Genomic DNA, 18,716 nt, shown 5'->3' with positions numbered 1-18,716 from the left:
TTTTAAAGTTTATTTAATGATAAGTGAATTTTCTACGCATACTTGTCTTTGTACTTTCTAGGGGAGTTAAAATTATTAGTTGGTACTTCTTTCTTACCTTTAAAATACAGTGAGCAAAGTCTACTTTTGAATATTTATACTTTTGTCCCAAATTCTTTCATTGTGCAAAAAAAAAAGTGCTCGGGAATTTAACATCCATAGCCCACATATAAGTAATCAACTGTTTAAAAATATTTAGTGACATTTACATATCTTTTCACTTATGAAGCCTCAAAGGCAAAAAGTTTATATTTTTAAATGATAAACAAACATGTAATTTTCTGTGTTGAAAAATGTTTTAACCCTAAACATTTCAAATACTACATTTAGCCACCATTATGTGGTTTGGTGGGAAGTAGGGAATATATTTTTTCTCATCTTATAGAGATTTAGTATTCTGCTTTTGAAAGCATGTGGTGAAAGCAGCTATCTTGACAAAGTTTTTCTATTAGGCCTTTAAAATTTCAACAATTTAAACATTATTTAGATAAAACAATTATGTTACAAAGACAACTTTTAACATGATCAGGCCACCCACAGTGGAGACTAGAGAATATGGCATGAAAGCCACCCAGTGAGACTGAGGTAATTTTTTCATCTTTGCTTAAAGTATAGTCAGTAGACCAGATAATGTAGAAACTTTTTATGAGCAGCGATCAAACAGCCAAAAACAGTTATTCTTTTTCCCCTCTTTTCTTGTGGCTAATTAAAAATATTTGACAAGTTGAAAAAGTTAAACTTTGTAGCCAGTAAATTTTGCTTTAGATAAAGCAATTCTTTCATTATAGTGATTTATATAGTTTGAAGTTTTTTAGGTTAAAAAATATACATATATATATATAAAATATTATGTTATATTATATACATAATATCCAGTGTGTATAAATTGAATTAGCTGATGTAAGAAGAAAATATTCATTAATGATATGTTAAAATTTGTCATTTAAGTTGCTTATGTAATTATTTGTGCATGTTGTATAAACAGATAATTTTACCAAGAAATAGAATTAGTTCAAAAATACTTCTTTTGAACAACTTTCCTGAAAAATAATTGTTTTTCTTGTTTTAGTACCATATAGTACAGGTATTAAATCCAGAGAATTTAATTCATGTGGTTGTGTGTACCTATGTGTATATATGTGTGTTTTAACCTATTATCTGAACTAATGAAGTAATCTAAGGACCTATAATTGCCATACAATTTAAGAAGAGTAGCTAAAATAAATGTAGTTTCACATTAGCAGTTTTATTTGGGCCTGGTAAATATGATTATTTTTAAATGGATACTATTTTTAACATATGAAAAGACTTAGTGGGCAGAGTAGAAGTGTATTTTAGAAAACCGTAAAAGATCTCCAAAACAGCTAACTTATAAAAAAAGTCTATTGAGTTTAATGTAAAGATACGATAGCAGCCTATCATTTTGTTTTATTTAAGCTTTTTTTGGTCTTTTTAAAATAGGAGCAAGTAATACTGCGGACACATTATTTCAAGAAGTATTAGGTCGAAAGGACAAGGCAGATTCCACTAGAAATGCACTCAATGTACTTCAGCGATTTAAGTTTCTCTTCAACCTTCCTTTAAATATTGAAAGGAATATTCAGAAGGTAGAGTACATATTTATGTACCCATGGTAATGATGTCATAAATTTTAAAGTTACTTTTTAAAAAAAAAATCTTAATCAAATGTATGCATGATACTTTACTGACAGTCTCCAAAATGTTTCTTTATTTTAAAGGGTGATTATGATGTGGTTATTAATGACTACGAAAAGGCCAAGTCACTCTTTGGGAAAACGGAGGTACAAGTTTTCAAAAAATGTAAGATATGTTTATTACTTTTAGGTCTCCTACTTTCTTTTTACAGGAAGAATGTAGAATGTATTCTGCAAAGAAAGTTATGTGCATTTTAATTTTTGTTTATATGGTGCTCTTTTAAAAATGTGAAACATTGTTTCAAAAATAACATGGCTTTTCTTACCAAAATTTAGAGAAAATGAAAAACCGTGACTATAGGATAGGTTTAGGATAGGTTAGTCTTGGACATTCTTTGCCTTTTGTTAACTGTGATGATATTAAAAAAATATTTTTTACAGGAAAGAATCAATTATGGATATTTTGTAGAGATGCAAACTTATGTTTTAATCTTCTCTCTTCAGAAAAGCCATTGTTAATGAATTCTAATCTTACTTTAAAATGAAGTGAACAACTGTTGAAATTATCTTGAATGCAGGAGTTATAGAAAATAAGAAAAGCCTAAAATGTCATGTGGTAATGCCTTATAACAAAGAGAAATATCACAGGGCTTTAATAAATTCCTAAATGAAATCCATAAGGATTCAGAAAACTTAATTTCATTTCTTTATTTTGATACATTTACATGCAGTGAAATGCACAGACCTTACATATTCAGGACAGTGAGTTTGACAAATACACACACCCACATAATCCACACCATGGACAGAATGTTTTTGTCACTCCAGAAAGTTCCCTTGTGCCTCTTCTTAGTCAACCCTTGTCCCCCAAGGCAATCACTGTTCTGCTTCCCATAATTTGATTTTGAGTTTCCATCCTTTAAATCTTATATGTTCTTTCCTTTTTAAAACAGATTACGCTGAAGTAGAAACACGGATTGAAGCTTTAAGAGAATTACTTCTGGCTAAATTGCTTGAAACACCATCGACTTTACATGACCAAAAACGTTACATAAGGTAAACCGTCAAGAATTTTGATAAATCACATTTATCTGTGTAATACTAGATGCATCATCTAACTCTTAAAACTAATTTAGGGGAAATTAGGAAATTGATGAAATGGTGAGAGCGAAGACAAATAGAAATTTACAAGTATCTGCTATGGGACACCAAAGTTCTTTTGTATATTAAATTTAGGAGTACTCAAGGCAAGAAAATTCTGCTCATTGTTTGGTAATTTCTTCCTCCTGCTCAATAATGGCTTACCTAAGCCAATAGGACAGTGTAGGTGTTGTACTCTGTGGCTACCCATAGACCACAAGGCAGGGGCTCCCTGTATGGTTTAGAGTACAGCACTGTCATTCTGGGTAGGAAATTCTTTATGCCACAGAAGTGGGCCATGGCTCAGTGGTGGAGAAATTTTTGAAAGGTTTTAGTATTAAAAATAAAAAATAAATTTTAAAAATTGCAATAATATAAAAAGTGATGGATACCGTGGTATGATGAGAAGGCCTTAGAAGGAAGCAGTATAGCATAATGTAAATGAGTAAGCTAGTTGTTCCACTTGCATTCTCTTCTCAGTTTCTTCATCTGTGCAATGACGTGATAACTATCTGTATCTTCGGGTAGTTGCAAGCATAATCAAGAATACATTTAAGGACTAAATGTAGCACCTGGCATATAAGTAGTCAATAAATTGTGTATATATCATGTTTATACCAGGATTTAGAGACAAAGCATATAAGTTAGAGGCTTTTTATATCTGTGATTTAAAATTAAAAGTATTAACATTAGTTTCTGCTGGCATATTTTGAATGTGGCCTTTATTCTCAGAATAAGCTATATTTTCCAAACTTAATGCCCTCTCTAATTAGTGAATTTTATTGAATATTCAGTACTTATAAAAATAATAAGATGACTATATATATTTTTGCATTTAGCTGTCATCACTGTATGACCATTGAAAATAATTTCCAGGTATGAAAAGAAGATCTAGCCTGAAAGCTGCTAAGTTTGCCATCGGGAAGGAGACAATGGTCCACACTCAGACCTGTGGTCTTGGTGACTTAGGAGAAGAGTAGCAGCATGAGCCCTTGTCATTGTCATAACATTTGTGTTACTGAAGAGGAAAGGGACAGGAGGCTTTAAAAGGGGAGTGGAGAGAACTAACATTGATTGCTGCCACTACTAGGAGTCTGTAGTACATTCGGACGTCACGCTAGATACTCTGTGTACACCATTTCTAATCCTCACAGCTGCCTTGCAGGGGCATATGTCTGATACTTATAATATAGGTGAGGAGACTGAGCCTCAGACTTCATTTTTGCTCAGTGCACATAGCTAGGAGTAGGACTCACTCGTGTTTGTGCGTTCAAAGCCTATCTTTGATTTTCTCTAAGCCGTCTCCATAGGAAAGAATGTATTTGCGGGATTTTTTCTGGCTTGTAGAATCGTAGAAATTTAAAGCTAGAAATAAACTACATGTTAGTTTTCCATCTGCTTTTTCTTTTCTTCACTTTTCTTTTCTTTCTTTCTTTCTTTTTTTTTTCTTTTTAAACATATAAAGAAACAGAGTTCCAGGGAGGTTAATCCTCTCCTGTCCAGGGATACACAGCTGATTAGTATATTATTGTCTGTGTTCCACTATGTGACTTAATTGAGCTTTGTATTTATTTACCTATTTATATTTATGCTATTAAATTTGCCAGTAGTAGTATGTTAATCCTTTTTGAATGTATGATTTCTTTATTTAGTGAATTACCATTTATTTAGATAACTAATATATAGTTCTTATGACTAGTGAAGATATTAAAAAAGATTTTTTGAATAGCCTATTTAGGTGCTTTTTTCCTGTCATTTTAAAGGGAAGAGAACAAGCATTTCAACAAGAGTATCAAGTAGTTTACTTATTTTGTAATCATTATTCTATTTTTGATGCTTTGAGAAGACATTGAGCAATTAATTTTATTATCCTTTTTAATTTTTAGTTATTATTAAGAAAAACAACACCACAACAAGGTCAAATATGTTGGACTTTGGAATCTGGCAGTAGGTATTATGAGCCTCAAGTAGGGAAGGAGACTGCTTTATCATCAGCAAAGTATATCTTTATTGGTTCTCTTCCATAATTGAAGTTATGCATGGCGTGATTGAAAATCAAATTACTACTGTATTGTTTCACTTTGGTTGACTGTCTTGTCTAACTAAACATTTTGGATTATTTTTACTCTCCTTACTATAGCTTTCCTGAGAGGCGAAGTTATTTCATATGCTTCTTTCCATGAGTGTAATCCTATCCCTGGTAATTGTTAAAAATCACTTCAGAATATGGCTAAAAAGTATAAGGCTTAAATTTTAAAATATTGAGCATGTGGGGTGCCTGGGTGGCTCAGTGGACTAAACTGCTGCCTTCAGCTCAGGTCATGATCTCAGGTTCTTGGGATCGAGTCCTGCATCTGCCTCAGCATCCCTGCTGAGCAGGAAGCCTGCTTCCCCCTCTCTCTCTGCCTGACTCTCTGCCTACTTGTGATCTCTCTCTCTCTGTCAAATAAATAAATAAAATCTTAAAAAAAAAAATACTGAACATGTGCTCATCATAACTATAATTAGCATTCTTTACATTTCCCCTCTAAAAAAAGCTGTCAAATTTCTTTGATAATGCAGTTTTAGAAGAAATAGTAACATGTACCATATTTTAAACAAAAATCTTTGAAATGAAATTTCAGTTGACTGTTGAACAGTGTGGGGTTTGGGGCACTGTCTGCCCAGTCAAAAATCCATGTGTAACTTGATTCCTCTGAAACTTAACTACTAATAACCTAATGCTGACTAGAAGCCTTATCAATAATGTAAATAGCTGATTAACACATTTTGTATGTTGTATGTGTTATATATATACATACATACATATATGTATGTGTGTGTATATATATATAATATATATCTATTATATATATATGCTATTCTTAAAATAAGCCAGAGAAAAGAAAATGTTTTTAAGTGAATCACAGAGAAGAGAAAATACATTTACAATACAGTACTGTAAAAAATCTACATATAAGTGGACCTGCACAGTTCAAACCCATGTCTTTAAAGGGTTAGTTGTCCTTTGTTAAACTACATACTAAAAGAAAAGAAGAAATTTATTGGATTAAGTCATTTAACCAAGGAGAAGCCTACCCATAAGTAGTACTTTTGAATCTTTCCACTGTAGAATTTCCAAGAGAACACATTTATCTTTCTTTATGAAATTATTTTAATGTAATACCCATTAATAAGATTATATAAGGGATTATTTTAAATTTTGCAGTTACCTAGTCACCATGTAAAAGAAAGATGTGATTTTTAAAATTATTAAAAGAGTTTAATTATTTCTCTTATAATGGACCATTTGTATTCCTATTCAGTAGTTTAAAAATTAAAAGGAAGCAGCTTTCCGAAGAGTATTCCTGTAGTTTACTACTAACACTAAATCTGAGGATGTTATATAAGTGAAAGTGTTAGGAGAGAGTATTGTAGAAGTATTTGGAGGCAAAATAAACTTATCTAAGGAGAATGCTAAGGTAAATTATCCCCAACAAGAAAGAATAAAATCATGTGTTTTTTGCAAAGAAATGACACCATGTATTATTTATCATAGTTATATTCCAGATGAAAAAAGCCCTTTGTGAGAGGAAGAATCATATTAGTTTGCAATATTTATGCCAGGCTAAATGTATTTTGTTAGACTGTAGTTTTATTCTTGGGGTGCTGTTAATTGATTTGTCCCTTTCTCAACACAGATACAGTCTATTTGCAGCCTGTAAATAGAGAGTCAGGGAGGGGTAGAAGGGCCAGCTCTTTGGCTGACTTTGAGGCATCTTTGTACAGTGGGAACCCCCCCATTTAAGGGGCCTGTTTGCCGGATGATCAAATGCCCAGCTCTGCTCAGAGCCGAGGCTGTCTGCATTAGCTTGTAAAAGGTAAAGGGATATAGTTCCTAAATGTGATGTCCGATGTCTCAACAGTTTATTTATTTCTAACTTATTACAAAATGTTCCTCCTCTAATTAATTGCTAATTGAGATGTCTGTAAGTAAGGAAATACCTAGTACTGGAGGAACGTGGGAGAGAAGCATCTAATGTATCCCTCAGTGGTTAGAGTTTGGCTAGAGGTTGCAGCCATTAATTAAAATTTTATCATTGAACAAAAATCTTTAACCACAAGACAATGGACAGCTTATGGTTTAAGAACAATTTCAAGACCGTAAATTAAGCTTTTGGAGTTGATTTAATTGAATTTAATGTATTGCAGTAGTCCCTCCTTATCTGGGTTCATTTGCATGGTTTCAGTTAGTGTAGTACACTGAGATCTGGAAGCAGATGATCCTCCTGAAGTACAGTCAGAAGGTCAGAAGTAGCTTAGTGCTGCATATCAGTGCCTCTATCATTCTCCTCACTTTGTCTCATCATATAGGCATTTTATCATCTCACATCATCCCAGGAAGGGATAAGTACAGTATAGTAAGATATTTTGAGGGAGAAGACCACACATAACTTTTACTCTGATACATTATATGTTGTAATTGTTCTGTTTTTGTTAATTGTTGTTAATCTCTTATGTGCCTACTTATAAATTAAACTTTATCATAGGTATGTATGTATAGGAGAAAGCAGTATATGTAGGGTTTAGTACTATCTGTAGTTTAACGCATCCCCCGAGGATCTTGGATTATATTCCATATGGGTAAGGGGACTCCTGTATGTTTATATATTTTGTGATGGCCAAGGGTCAAATCTTGAATAATATGTGTCAGAAATTTTTCAACTGAAATATATTTTAATTTTCAATCCGGGTTTGGATATTTTATATACAGAGACGACTTTGAGTATTTCAAAAACTATTAAAAAAACTGCCCATCTATACTGTATTTTCTAAAGAAATGTATTTTCTAGAGAAAAATGCTCATCTACACTGTATTTTCTAAAGAAATATTTTCTTAGGAAAATAGAGTTCAGATGTTAGAGGTAAGTGCTTATTGTCACCATCTCTCTTTATGTAATAAAATAGCCTGTTAGATTGCATAGAAAATAATGTCACACTGCCATCTAGCTGCCATTTTTCAAATCAGAAAGCAATGAAAAACATTTGAAATTTAAAAACTATTCACTAGGTGTCCTCTGCTGGCTTCCACTTGTATTTTCTATAATAACTGAGAACTAAGTATGGAAACACTCTGAACTGAATGTAGATTTCAAGATAAGTTCTCACTAAGGATTTAGGATCATTGCAAGTTGTCTCTGTCTTTTTGGTTGTCTTTGTATAAAGTTCTTATTTTTTAAAAATACAGTTTTATTGTTAATGCATAAAAAGAAATTTGAATATTAATTCATTTAGAATTAAGTATTGGAGACTAATGTTGACAAGTGCTTTACTAATTGATAATATTTTAGGTTTTCTTAAAAAAAAAGTAATGATTTAATAGTATACTAGCTTTTCTTTTGTCCCTTATTTATGGCTCTACAGAAGCCTCCTTGGTCAAACTTGGTCTTGCTTTTTCAGGTACCTGTCTGACCTTCATGCACCAGGTGACCCTGCTTGGCAATGTATTGGTGCCCAACACAGGTGGATCCTTCAGCTCATGCACAGCTGCAAAGAGGGATATGTACAAGATTTGAAAGGCAAGGCTGCTTCTCTTCTAGTGCATTATGCCATTCCTTATTATCAATTTAATACATTTTGGAAATGCTTAATGATTAAGGGAATGATTAATTAATTTTCTTGATATCTGTACTTGTTTTTTGTTTTGTTTTTGTTTTTGCCCCTGGTTGGCATTATACCTGAGTGAATAACAGGGAGGGATGAAAACTCTCTTGATATCCCTATTTTTATGGTCGACAGCCAGTATTGACAAAGGTTTGATTTAAAGAATAGTTAAACTTCTATGGGAAATAACGTGATGTAGAAATATTAGTCTTTAATAAATGGTAGTAGTCCATTCACTATTCATCAAATATATGTTGAGCTCTGCCATGTGCCAGGCATTGTGCCAAGTACAGAAGGACAGCTGTGAATAAAACAGACATGGTCCCTGCGCTCACGGTATTAAACACTTAACTCACCAAATACAAAGTTGTTGACAAGCGATACAAAGAAAAATCACAATATTCTGAGGGAGTAAAACTGAGGAGCATGCTTTAGATGGTCCATTTGGGAAGGTGTCTCAGAGAAGCCTCCTTGTTCACTAAGAGCTAGAAGAATGAGGAGTAGCCTGCTGGGATGATTTTAGTCTGAAAAAAGAATCAACCTTTGCAAAGGCTGTGAAATAAGTTTAAAGGAAGAAGTCGCAGGTGCATTCACATGCAGGTTTATCAACTTCTTTTTGTAAAATTCTATCATCCCACAGATATTGAATGTATTCAATGTCTGCTGTGCTGTGTGTTGGCCACTATTGGATGCTAAGGATTCAGTAGTTAGTCTGGCAGATGGGCCTGGCTTACTCAATACTTAAAATATAGCCAGGGGTGGGGGGATATGGGGAGGAGATAGACAAGAAAAGTAGAACGGACTAGTAGAATACAGTGTTACTTTCTAAGCCTGAGAAGTTCTTCCTACCTTGGAGCACTTAAGAACAGCATCCAATTCGGTTTTGAGGCCACAGAAGTGACATTCCAAGATCTGAAGAATATCTGTATTGGCCAGTTGAAATAGAGGAGGGGAAAAGGAAAGAGGTAAAGACCATTCCAGGAAGAGAAAATAGAACGTGCACAAGACCTCAAGCAAGAGATGGCCCCTGAATTCTCTGTGGCTGGAGTTTAGTGCACAAAATGGCAAGAGTGGAGGCTAGATTTAGGTGGTGTCAGGTCTTGTGTGGACTTTGTTAGCCCTTTCAAGGGCTTTGGACTTGATCCAGAGGACATTGGGGTGACCATTAAGGATATGAAGCAGAGGAAAGACCCATTGAGACTTATTTTAAGAGACAGCTCTGGCTTCCTTGTAGTAATGGTTGAGGGGGAGCAAGACTGGAACAGTACAGCTGGTTAAGAGGCTGCTATGGTGATTCAGACATATCTCCTCCCATGAGGTGGAAGATGTGGAGAAAGAGACAGATTGAAGAGCTATTCAGAAATTGGAGTTGATAGTACTTGGTGATTAAAGAAGGAAGAGGAGATTAAGGGGAAGAGGGGATTTCCAGATACCTGACCTCAGCAACTAGTTATGATGATGGCACCATTGAGTTAGGGAGGCTAGCAGAGAAAAACATTTTTTTCCTTTTGTTTGGACAGATTGTTTAGGCATTGTCTGGCATGCAAGGGAAGATACCCTATAGGTACTTTGGATTTAAAGAGCAGGAGATTTGGATGTGATTTGTGTGTAGATGGTCCCTGGGAGTTGATGCATTCACCCAAGAAGATGAAAAAAGGAGAAAATTTAGTACAGAATCCTGGAGAATGATATTTACAGGCCTAAGAGAAGGGAAGCCTACAAGAGACAAAGAAGTACTGGTCTGCTGGGCTAAGGGGAAAACAGGGGTTATAATGTCACAAAACCACAGAGGAGAATAGTGATCAGCAAGTGTTTTAAGATGAAGAATAAGATGAATAGATGTCCTTTAGATTTAGCACAGAGGCTATTGTTGGTGACCTTGGTAAGTACAGTTTCAATGCCATGAGATGTCAAATAGAATATATAAAATAAGAAATAGAGATACTTACAAGACAAAGTTTCCAGGAGGAATAAGTGAGGCAACATAAGAACAGTCCTGGAACAGAAGGGAGTACAATAGAGAGGTTACCATTATTTATTTATAACATAGTTTTGTCTTGAATTACCTGGCTTGGTTTTGAGGACTTTCCAGCTGTGATTTTGTTTTTTCCTAGTCTTGATATTCTGGAAAATCCAAAATCTCTTTATTAATGCTACATCAAAATTCCTGTTAATGTCATTAATTATTTTATAGTTTTAGCAGGTGAAAATGACCTCAAATGACATACATAGTCTGTAGTCTTTAGGGATATTTAGAGGGCCTTACATATTTGTTTATTGAGTGTTCATTATTAGCCAGGACTCCCAACCTTAACCACCCATCAGAATCTCCTGGGTGTTTTTAAAGACCGTCAATTCCTGGCCTTCACTTTATGCCTACTGATCATTTTAGAATCTCTAGGTCCAGGCATCAGTATTTGCTAAAGCTTCAGGTGATCTAGGAGCAGTCTGGATTCATAATCTGGGCACTACATGCTGTGCTAGGGACTGGAAGTACAGTGGTCAGCAGGACAGACATGATCTGTGACCTCTTAGAGCTTGTAATCTATTGGGGAGGACATTAATTTTAAGAGTTACATAGGTATATTTAAAAAAGTATCATGAAGTAGAGCATAAAGAATTCTACTCCAGTCTATTTAGGGGGAGGTCCAAGGAAGTTTTCTATAAGAAGTGGTATTTCCATTGAACCTAAATGATAAATATCAGTTTTCCAGATAAAGAGGCATGAAGTAGCCCAGATTCCGAGAAGGTGCTCAGTAAATGTCACCCTATTCCTCACTTCACAAAGTAGGTTAATAAGTATGGTAATGATATTCTCCAGATACAAAGAAGACAATTGGTCTAACAAAGATCTTCCTACTTAGGCTAAGAAGAGACAATCTGACCATATAGTTTGGTTATGAAAATATTTGAATTTTTGGGATATGTATAATTTATGAAGACAACATATAGACTATTTGAAATTGGAAAAGTACCATGAAATTTCATATATCTTCTAGTCACATCCATAACAGAAATATCTGATAACCAATATTCCATTGCCAAAGGTATGACTCTTTCTTGAAGATAAATGGACACATGCTTTTACCTGAATGATTCCTTCCCTGCCATCTTGATGTTATATATTGCTATATGTTATCATCCAAAACTATTTAAAATGAGTATGTCTGAAAATAAATTGATTAAAAATAAATTGATAGTTTATGTGTAATTGGAGCCCTATCTTTTTAATTCACTGACCACGTTTGTTGCAGAACTTGCTCATCACTTAAGAAATCATGAAAAGAATATATTTTTTAGTGATGAGCTTTACTTATTTTCATAAGTTGGTCTTTTTGATTAGGAATAAAAACATAACAATTAACAGCTCTTTGAATTTAATCTGCAGGTTTCATAACAGTACGATGTAAATTTCCTAAATATATTAGTTACATATTCATAGATTATTTTTATTTTTTTTCAACATTCAGAAGAACATCCTTTTTTTTTATTTTCAGCAAATACTAATATAAACAGCTTAGATAATCCAAACAGAGAGAGCCTTTTAGTTGGAAAATTGGTGTGTTCTTTGAGCTCATATCGGGATGAGTTTTCATGATTTTATTTTGAAGAATTCCAAATAAATATGATAAGATAACCTCCCATGTACTTAACCTAGTTTCAGTTGTTATCAATTATAGCTCATCTGATTTTATTTGTACCCTCACCTGCTTCTTACCTTCCCTCACCCTGAATTACTTTTGAAGCAGGTCTCATTATTTTATAATTATTTCAATATGTAATTTTTAGAGATAAAAATGCTTTTTATTTATTTTTTTTAAAGATTTTATTTATTTATTTGACGGACAGAGATGACAAGTAGGCAGAGAGGCAGGCAGAGAGAGAAAGTGGGGAAAGCAGGCTCCCTGCTGAGCAGAGAGCCCGATGTGGGGCTCGATCCCAGGACCCTGGGATCATGATCTGAGCCGAAGGCAGAGGCCTCAACCCACTGAGCCACCCAGGCGCCCTAAAAATGCTTTTTAAAGACTGTAACCAAAACATCATTGTCATTACCTAAAAGTTATTAATAATTTCTTAATATCAAATGGTTATTTTTCAGAATTCAGGAACTGTTTATCATATCCAAGAATCTTTCTAAGTACATTGATACCAAGGCTTTTTAACTTATACTCAGTACAGAGGCAAATGACATGAAATGTGGCTTGAATATAGATTGAACTGAGCATGTGTTTCCTCGAATGGAAAAATTAGTAAAAAAAAATTTACTACTCTGGCCCAATGTAGTCAGTTTGCACTTAGTCACTCTTCAGGTTGTTTTCATTAATGCCTATGTATACAGGTCATTGGACACATGTTAGCTCTTTAATATACACTTGCTACATTTACACAGGTAATGTAATCATATATAGTATAGGTATGTGTATGTGTGGATATATTTATATAGAATATTTGTTTTAATTAGAAGTTTGATGGAAATAAGCTGGTTGTTCATGATGGACTCTCAGTTGATATTTGAGTGCCTATATATACTATAAGTGTAAAGTAATATGGGATAGGTCTTCTAAATATCATTTGGATTTTTATTGGATATCTTCTTATAGTTATCTCATTTTAGAAATGGGGAAAAAACCTGGGATATGGTCTAGTTCAACTGATGCCTTTAGACCTATTGTGCATGTGAAGAAGGTATCTCAGAGAGTGATAACTCAGCTTTCTCTTGACCTAAATAGGGGCAGAAGAAGTGAATGGTTCAGATTTCTCCCCATTCTGCCAGACTGTGCTCTGGACCAGTGAGGTTCTTTGTGTTCTATTTTAGGAGCAAGTATTTCATGAAACAGGATTTCTGAACATGATGTACATGATGAAGACAGTGCCTGTATTTCATCAGGCACTTCATTATGAAGTTCCATTGTTTTTATTCAGGTAGTCTTAGGATCCTATTTTCTTTCTTTTCTTTTTTTTTAATTTTTTATTTTTTCAGCATAACAGTATTCATTATTTTTGCACCACACCCAGTGCTCCATGCAATTCGTGCTCTCTCCAGTACTCACCACCTGGTTCCCCCAACCTCCCACCCCCCGCCCCTTCAAAACCCTCAGATTGTTTTTCAGAGTCCATAGTCTCTCATGGTTTGCCTCCCCTTCCAATTTCTTTCAACTCCCTTCTCCTCTTCATCTCCCCTTGTCCTCCATGCTATTTGTTATGCTCCACAAATAAGTGAAACCATATGATATTTGACTCTCTCTGCTTGACTTATTTCACTCAGCATCATCTCTTCCAGTCCCGTCCATGTTGCTACAAATGTTGGGTATTCATCCTTTCTGATGGAGGCATAATACTCCATAGCGTATATGGACCACATCTTCCTTATCCATTCGTCCGTTGAAGGGCATCTTGGTTTCCACAGTTTGGCGACCGTGGCCATTGCTGCTATAAACATTGGGGTACAGATGGCCCTTCTTTTCACTACATCTGTATCTTTGGGGTAAATACCCAGTAGTGCAATTGCAGGGTCATAGGGAAGCTCTATTTTTAATTTCCTGAGGAATCTCCACACTGTTCTCCAAAGTGGCTGCACCAACTTACATTCCCACCAACAGTGTAAGAGGGTTCCCCTTTCTCCACATCTTCTCCAACACATGCTGTTTCCTGTCTTGCTAATTTTGGCCACTCTAACTGGTGTAAGGTGGTATCTCAATGTGGTTTTAATTGGAATCTCCCTGATGGCTAGTGATGATGAACATTTTTTCATATGTCTGATAGCCATTTGTATGTCTTCATTGGAAAAGTGTCTGTTCATATCTTCTGTCCTTTTTTAAAATGATTGTCTGTTTTGTGTGTGTTGAGTTTCTATTTTCTTTTTTTAAAGCTTTTAAAAAAACATGTTTATTTGTCAGAGAGAAACCATAAGCAGGGGGAGCAGCAGAGGGAGAAGGAGAAGCAGGCTCCCTGCTTAGCTCAGAGAGGGATGCAGGACTCAATCCCTGGGATTATGACCTGAGCTGAAGGTAGATGCTTAACCAGCTGAGCCACCCAGGAGTCTCCAGGAAGGATTTTCAAAATGAAATCTTGTTGCATTCTGAATCTAAAGAATGAATTGTTAAGTTCCTCTATTAGAATATCTGCACTTGGAGTTTTAACACTCACTGTAATTGTTTAAATAAACCCTCAGGCAGCAGAGCAATGGTTAAGAATTGAGACAGTACTGTGAAATAAAATACAGTTTTAAATAGGTAAACTGTAAATATTTCAGACAGGAAAAGGTTTCTTGATGTCTTTTTAAGTAAAGTTGGTTGGTCTTTTGTACAAGAAATCTAATTAACATATAAATGGTTTTTTAAAGTCTTTACACAGTTGAGGAAAAAATGTTAATTGTATTTAGTCTTATGGTCTTCAGAGAAAATTTCATAAGCAAGGATGGTGATAGATTTTCAGAGACAGCAATCCTACATTTAAAAAGCCACCTTTTTCCAAGATAGATTTTTCTCCATAAAAAGCATTTGTTAGCAGCTGGGTTGTAAGGTTGATATTCTTATAAACACTGCATTAGATCTTTCTCTGGATTCCAGTTTTTATAGTAATAACATATATGGCTAGTAGAATGGTGCCTTCCGAATTATAAACACTGGGGCACAAAACAAGAGATGACCATTGTACCCTAAACATGCTTTGACATTTATCCCCAAATATTTCTCACTAGTCTTCCATGACCCACCTCTGTAGCCCAAATGTGATCTTTTGTTTTTTCTAAGAGGAGACATAGAGGGGGGATGGGGGGAGAGCAGGCATAAAGATTAACATTCCAAAAAATGCATCCTAGCTTAAATACTAAAGGAAGGCTTTGATTGTTTTGTTTTGTTTTGTTTTGTTTTTAGCCTGACTTGTTAACCATTTTGCTGCTGTTCCCCTATATTCATAGCAGCCCTATGTCCTGAGTTGTTACACACAGAAAACTTTTACCACCTTATAAGAAGTGTCATTTGTCTCTTAAAATTCCTATGAAACCAGTCCAAAATTAGACTAAGTTTTCGGGTTTCCTGTCAGGAAAAGCCTTTGGTTAGCCCCCTACTGATATTCTCAAACAGGATTTTTAAAGGTAGCCTTCAAAGGTGTTTTTTGTTGTTCTGAAAATGAGTTTAACTCTTAAAATATATACTGGTTATATCTAATAAAGGAAAAGGCAGCAGCCTGCTCATAGAGTAATTATTCCCTTCTTTCAGATATATACTTAATTAGGACTTCCCAATTGGACATTTTAGAATACGAGCACAATAAGAGACATTTAGAATAGGAGCAATTGTTTAAGCAACAGATTCTATAAAGTAGTCACACAACAGAAGACAATACATTTATATGTAGCTCAGGTTCTCTTTGGAAAACTTAGAGATATGTAACACCAGAAAAGTTCATTCTGAATCATCACAGTGTGGACCTATTAAGGCAGAAAAAATATTAAGAATAGAGACACTGTGTTAAATATCTACTCTTAATTTTTCACACACTGAGTAGATTATTAATTACATGCTTAAATAAAAGCATTTGTTTATCTGATGATCTTAAGCTACAAAAGGCTGTATTTTCAACTCAAGCTTATAAAATACATGGATAAATATATTTTATAAGTTATATTTAAATTTCTGAATTTACATAGTGCAACTAAACTATTTTTTCTTGATATTTAAAAACAGGTATGCTCTTTGTGTCCATCATTTGTGTGTGTGTATACACTTTTAATTAGTGGAGTTAATATAATTCTGGTATTTTCATAATGTAAGATTAAGTAAACTTCCTGTACTCTAGATTAAATTGCAGCCTCTATAGGAAATCAGCAGCAGATTCATAAAATTTTTTATGGAACTACAAAAATACTTTCATGGTTAAAAAGACAGTGAAAATGTGTCATTATACTTACATTAATTATTTTAATAAAATTATAATTTTTATTTTGAAGTTGTTACAATGAGGTTCAGGAATGTTCTTTTATGAAATTTATTTTTTGGAGATTTAAAATATAGTTTTTCCCCTGAATGTTGATCATAACAGAATCCAGAATAATAGAAGTTTATTTAAAAAGAAAAAAAGGAAAGGCACAACTACAGCAACTACAGATAAGAGATAATTGCGTTGATTTCCACCTGCTCTTCCTAAGTCCCTTCTGCTGTAGATTACACAACCCCAGCTTTGTTTTTTTGTTGTGACTAGAGTATTTTTTTTAATTGGCTTTTGAAGATAAAATGCTTCTGATGGGATTTTATTCACTTGCTTTGAGATTTATAAGCTGTAAGTGATGTATAGAAGAAAGCAGAGTCAAGAGTGCGAAGTAGAAGTATCAGTTTATAACTGCTATTAAAAACATCTCTTCAGTGAAGTGGTGGTCCGATTTTCCTTTCTCCTTTGCCCTTTTTTCAGAAAAAGAAAAAACTCAGGTGATGTTCAGAATGCCATGAATTAGATTTAAAGTGCATACCATTAGAAATCATCACTGTTGTTTGTAAATAGTTTAGGTTTGTATAGGCAGTATTAATTAACCTGAATGCAGATCAGCAGGGTTTTATATGATTGTGGATTTGTTTTAAATCTAATTTGAAAAAACAATTTGTGCTACCAAATTAAAATTATGATTAGTAATTAATACTAGTAATTTAAGTAGTGTTTTTAAAGTCAGTGACCTAGGACTTATGAATAACATAGCATTCATTTGTAGATCTGTATAGTAAAATAATAGCTGTTAAACATCATACGAAAGAGTTGATTAAGTTCTTGTTTCTTCTATTTTATACTAGATTCAATTCACCTTACAGTGAATGAGTGATCTATCTTTGTTAATCAGACAGGCCAATAAAACTTGTGTCAAAAGGGCCTTTATCCCCCCCATTTTTTTTTTTTTTTTAAATCCTAGCAGCTGGTTCTTTTCTACTGTCTTGGTTTACTGTACATCTGGAAGAAGACTTCTTACAGCTGGGAGCCATTTCTTGTTCAATTCATGTCCCCTGTCCTTAAGAGAGAAACATTTTTGACAATGCATGTCAAGCACACATTGTATGCTAGCATTAACTGGTAATTTTAAAATATTCATTACAAATATTTTAATTTTGTATTCTGTCATTTTATAATAACTCTGTTGCTCACATATTCTAAGCATTTTTCTCTACTTAGATCTATATATAATTACAAAGAATATAGTACTTTAATAAAAGCTTAAATAATTTTATTTTGGTATTCATCTATCCAGCTTATTATAAATATCTGATTCTTGCTTATATAGCCAATGTTAGCTAATAAATACTTCTTTGTAATTCACACCTGTGGTTTTGCTTTTAAAATATATTTTTTCTTCTACCTATTGTTTTGAATGGTGTTAAAATACATCAGAATTTCTACCTGGAACCTGCTTATGACTGTTCTGACACCCTAAAAAGTGAAGTTAAATATGAGCATGTTAAATATATCTCCCTTCATTTAATTTAGGTTAAAAGATCCTCTTTAAATTGAGGAAATGCCCCTGTAGGAACTTTAAATATAGAGAGAAGAATTAGATCAAAAAGAACATTTTTATCTGTTGACACAGGTCTAATTTGTGAGGAATTTGTAATTCTGTCTTGATATGTCTGCCCCACCCCCCAGCTTTGGCATTGAAATTCTTCTGTGTGGGGTGCTTGAAAGGAATCCCATCCTGCCTGTGTCTGTGGAGACTCCTGGCCCCATGTGTTTGGTCAACAAGCAACAGTGGGTGGTCGGGCAGCAGCTCTGGACAAGGGCCCGCTGTGCGCAGGAAAATGTGTTCAAAGGTGTTTAAGGGCGGTAAGGAAGTCGGCGGCCCTTCTGGCCCTTCTGAGAGTCCGGGGGGCTATAGATCAGTGTTCTTTACACTATTGTAGACTGTGAGAAAACTTGCTGCAAGAGGCACGAAGGATGAGAAAATATAGTAAACTTATTCACCTGGTTCCACATCTGCAGGCTTCCCTTAAGACAGGTCTCTTCTGCCCTTTATGTTGTAGAGTTTGTTAAACAAATATTGACTACTCTTTGCATTTAAAATAGGGAAAACTTGCAGGGCTTGAGTTAAAAGGATTTGACTGATACATAATAAGGTACCCTGGAAGTCTTATGGAGTGCTAGGTATAATAAGCATTTTTTATAAAGTCTAAAATTCATTATCAGTTTTTGTTTTGTTTTTGTAGGAATCAGTGTTTTAATGTAAACTGTTAAATTTTTGACCTTTGGGGAAGATCTCTTCAG

The 18,716-nt window shown here is 34.2% G+C and overlaps 1 protein-coding gene across 2 annotated transcripts in view; it reads left to right on the top strand.

Annotated features, from left to right (window-relative positions):
* EXOC2 (exocyst complex component 2) overlaps window positions 1–18,716 on the top strand; it is a 295,982-nt gene that overhangs the window by 113,120 nt on the left and 164,146 nt on the right. For both annotated transcript variants that reach the window (XM_044257816.1, XM_044257809.1), the window contains exons 8-11: window positions 1,501–1,646; window positions 1,779–1,860; window positions 2,648–2,750; window positions 8,274–8,392. In XM_044257816.1, the coding sequence (XP_044113751.1) occupies window positions 1,501–1,646; window positions 1,779–1,860; window positions 2,648–2,750; window positions 8,274–8,392 (450 nt within the window). The remainder of the gene's footprint in view (window positions 1–1,500; window positions 1,647–1,778; window positions 1,861–2,647; window positions 2,751–8,273; window positions 8,393–18,716) is intronic.

Source organism: Neovison vison, chromosome 1 (genome assembly GCF_020171115.1).
Source record: "Neovison vison isolate M4711 chromosome 1, ASM_NN_V1, whole genome shotgun sequence".
Lineage (NCBI taxonomy): Eukaryota > Metazoa > Chordata > Mammalia > Carnivora > Mustelidae > Neogale > Neogale vison.
Note: the sequence above shows the minus strand (reverse complement) of the source record. Positions and strands in the feature narration are given on the sequence as shown.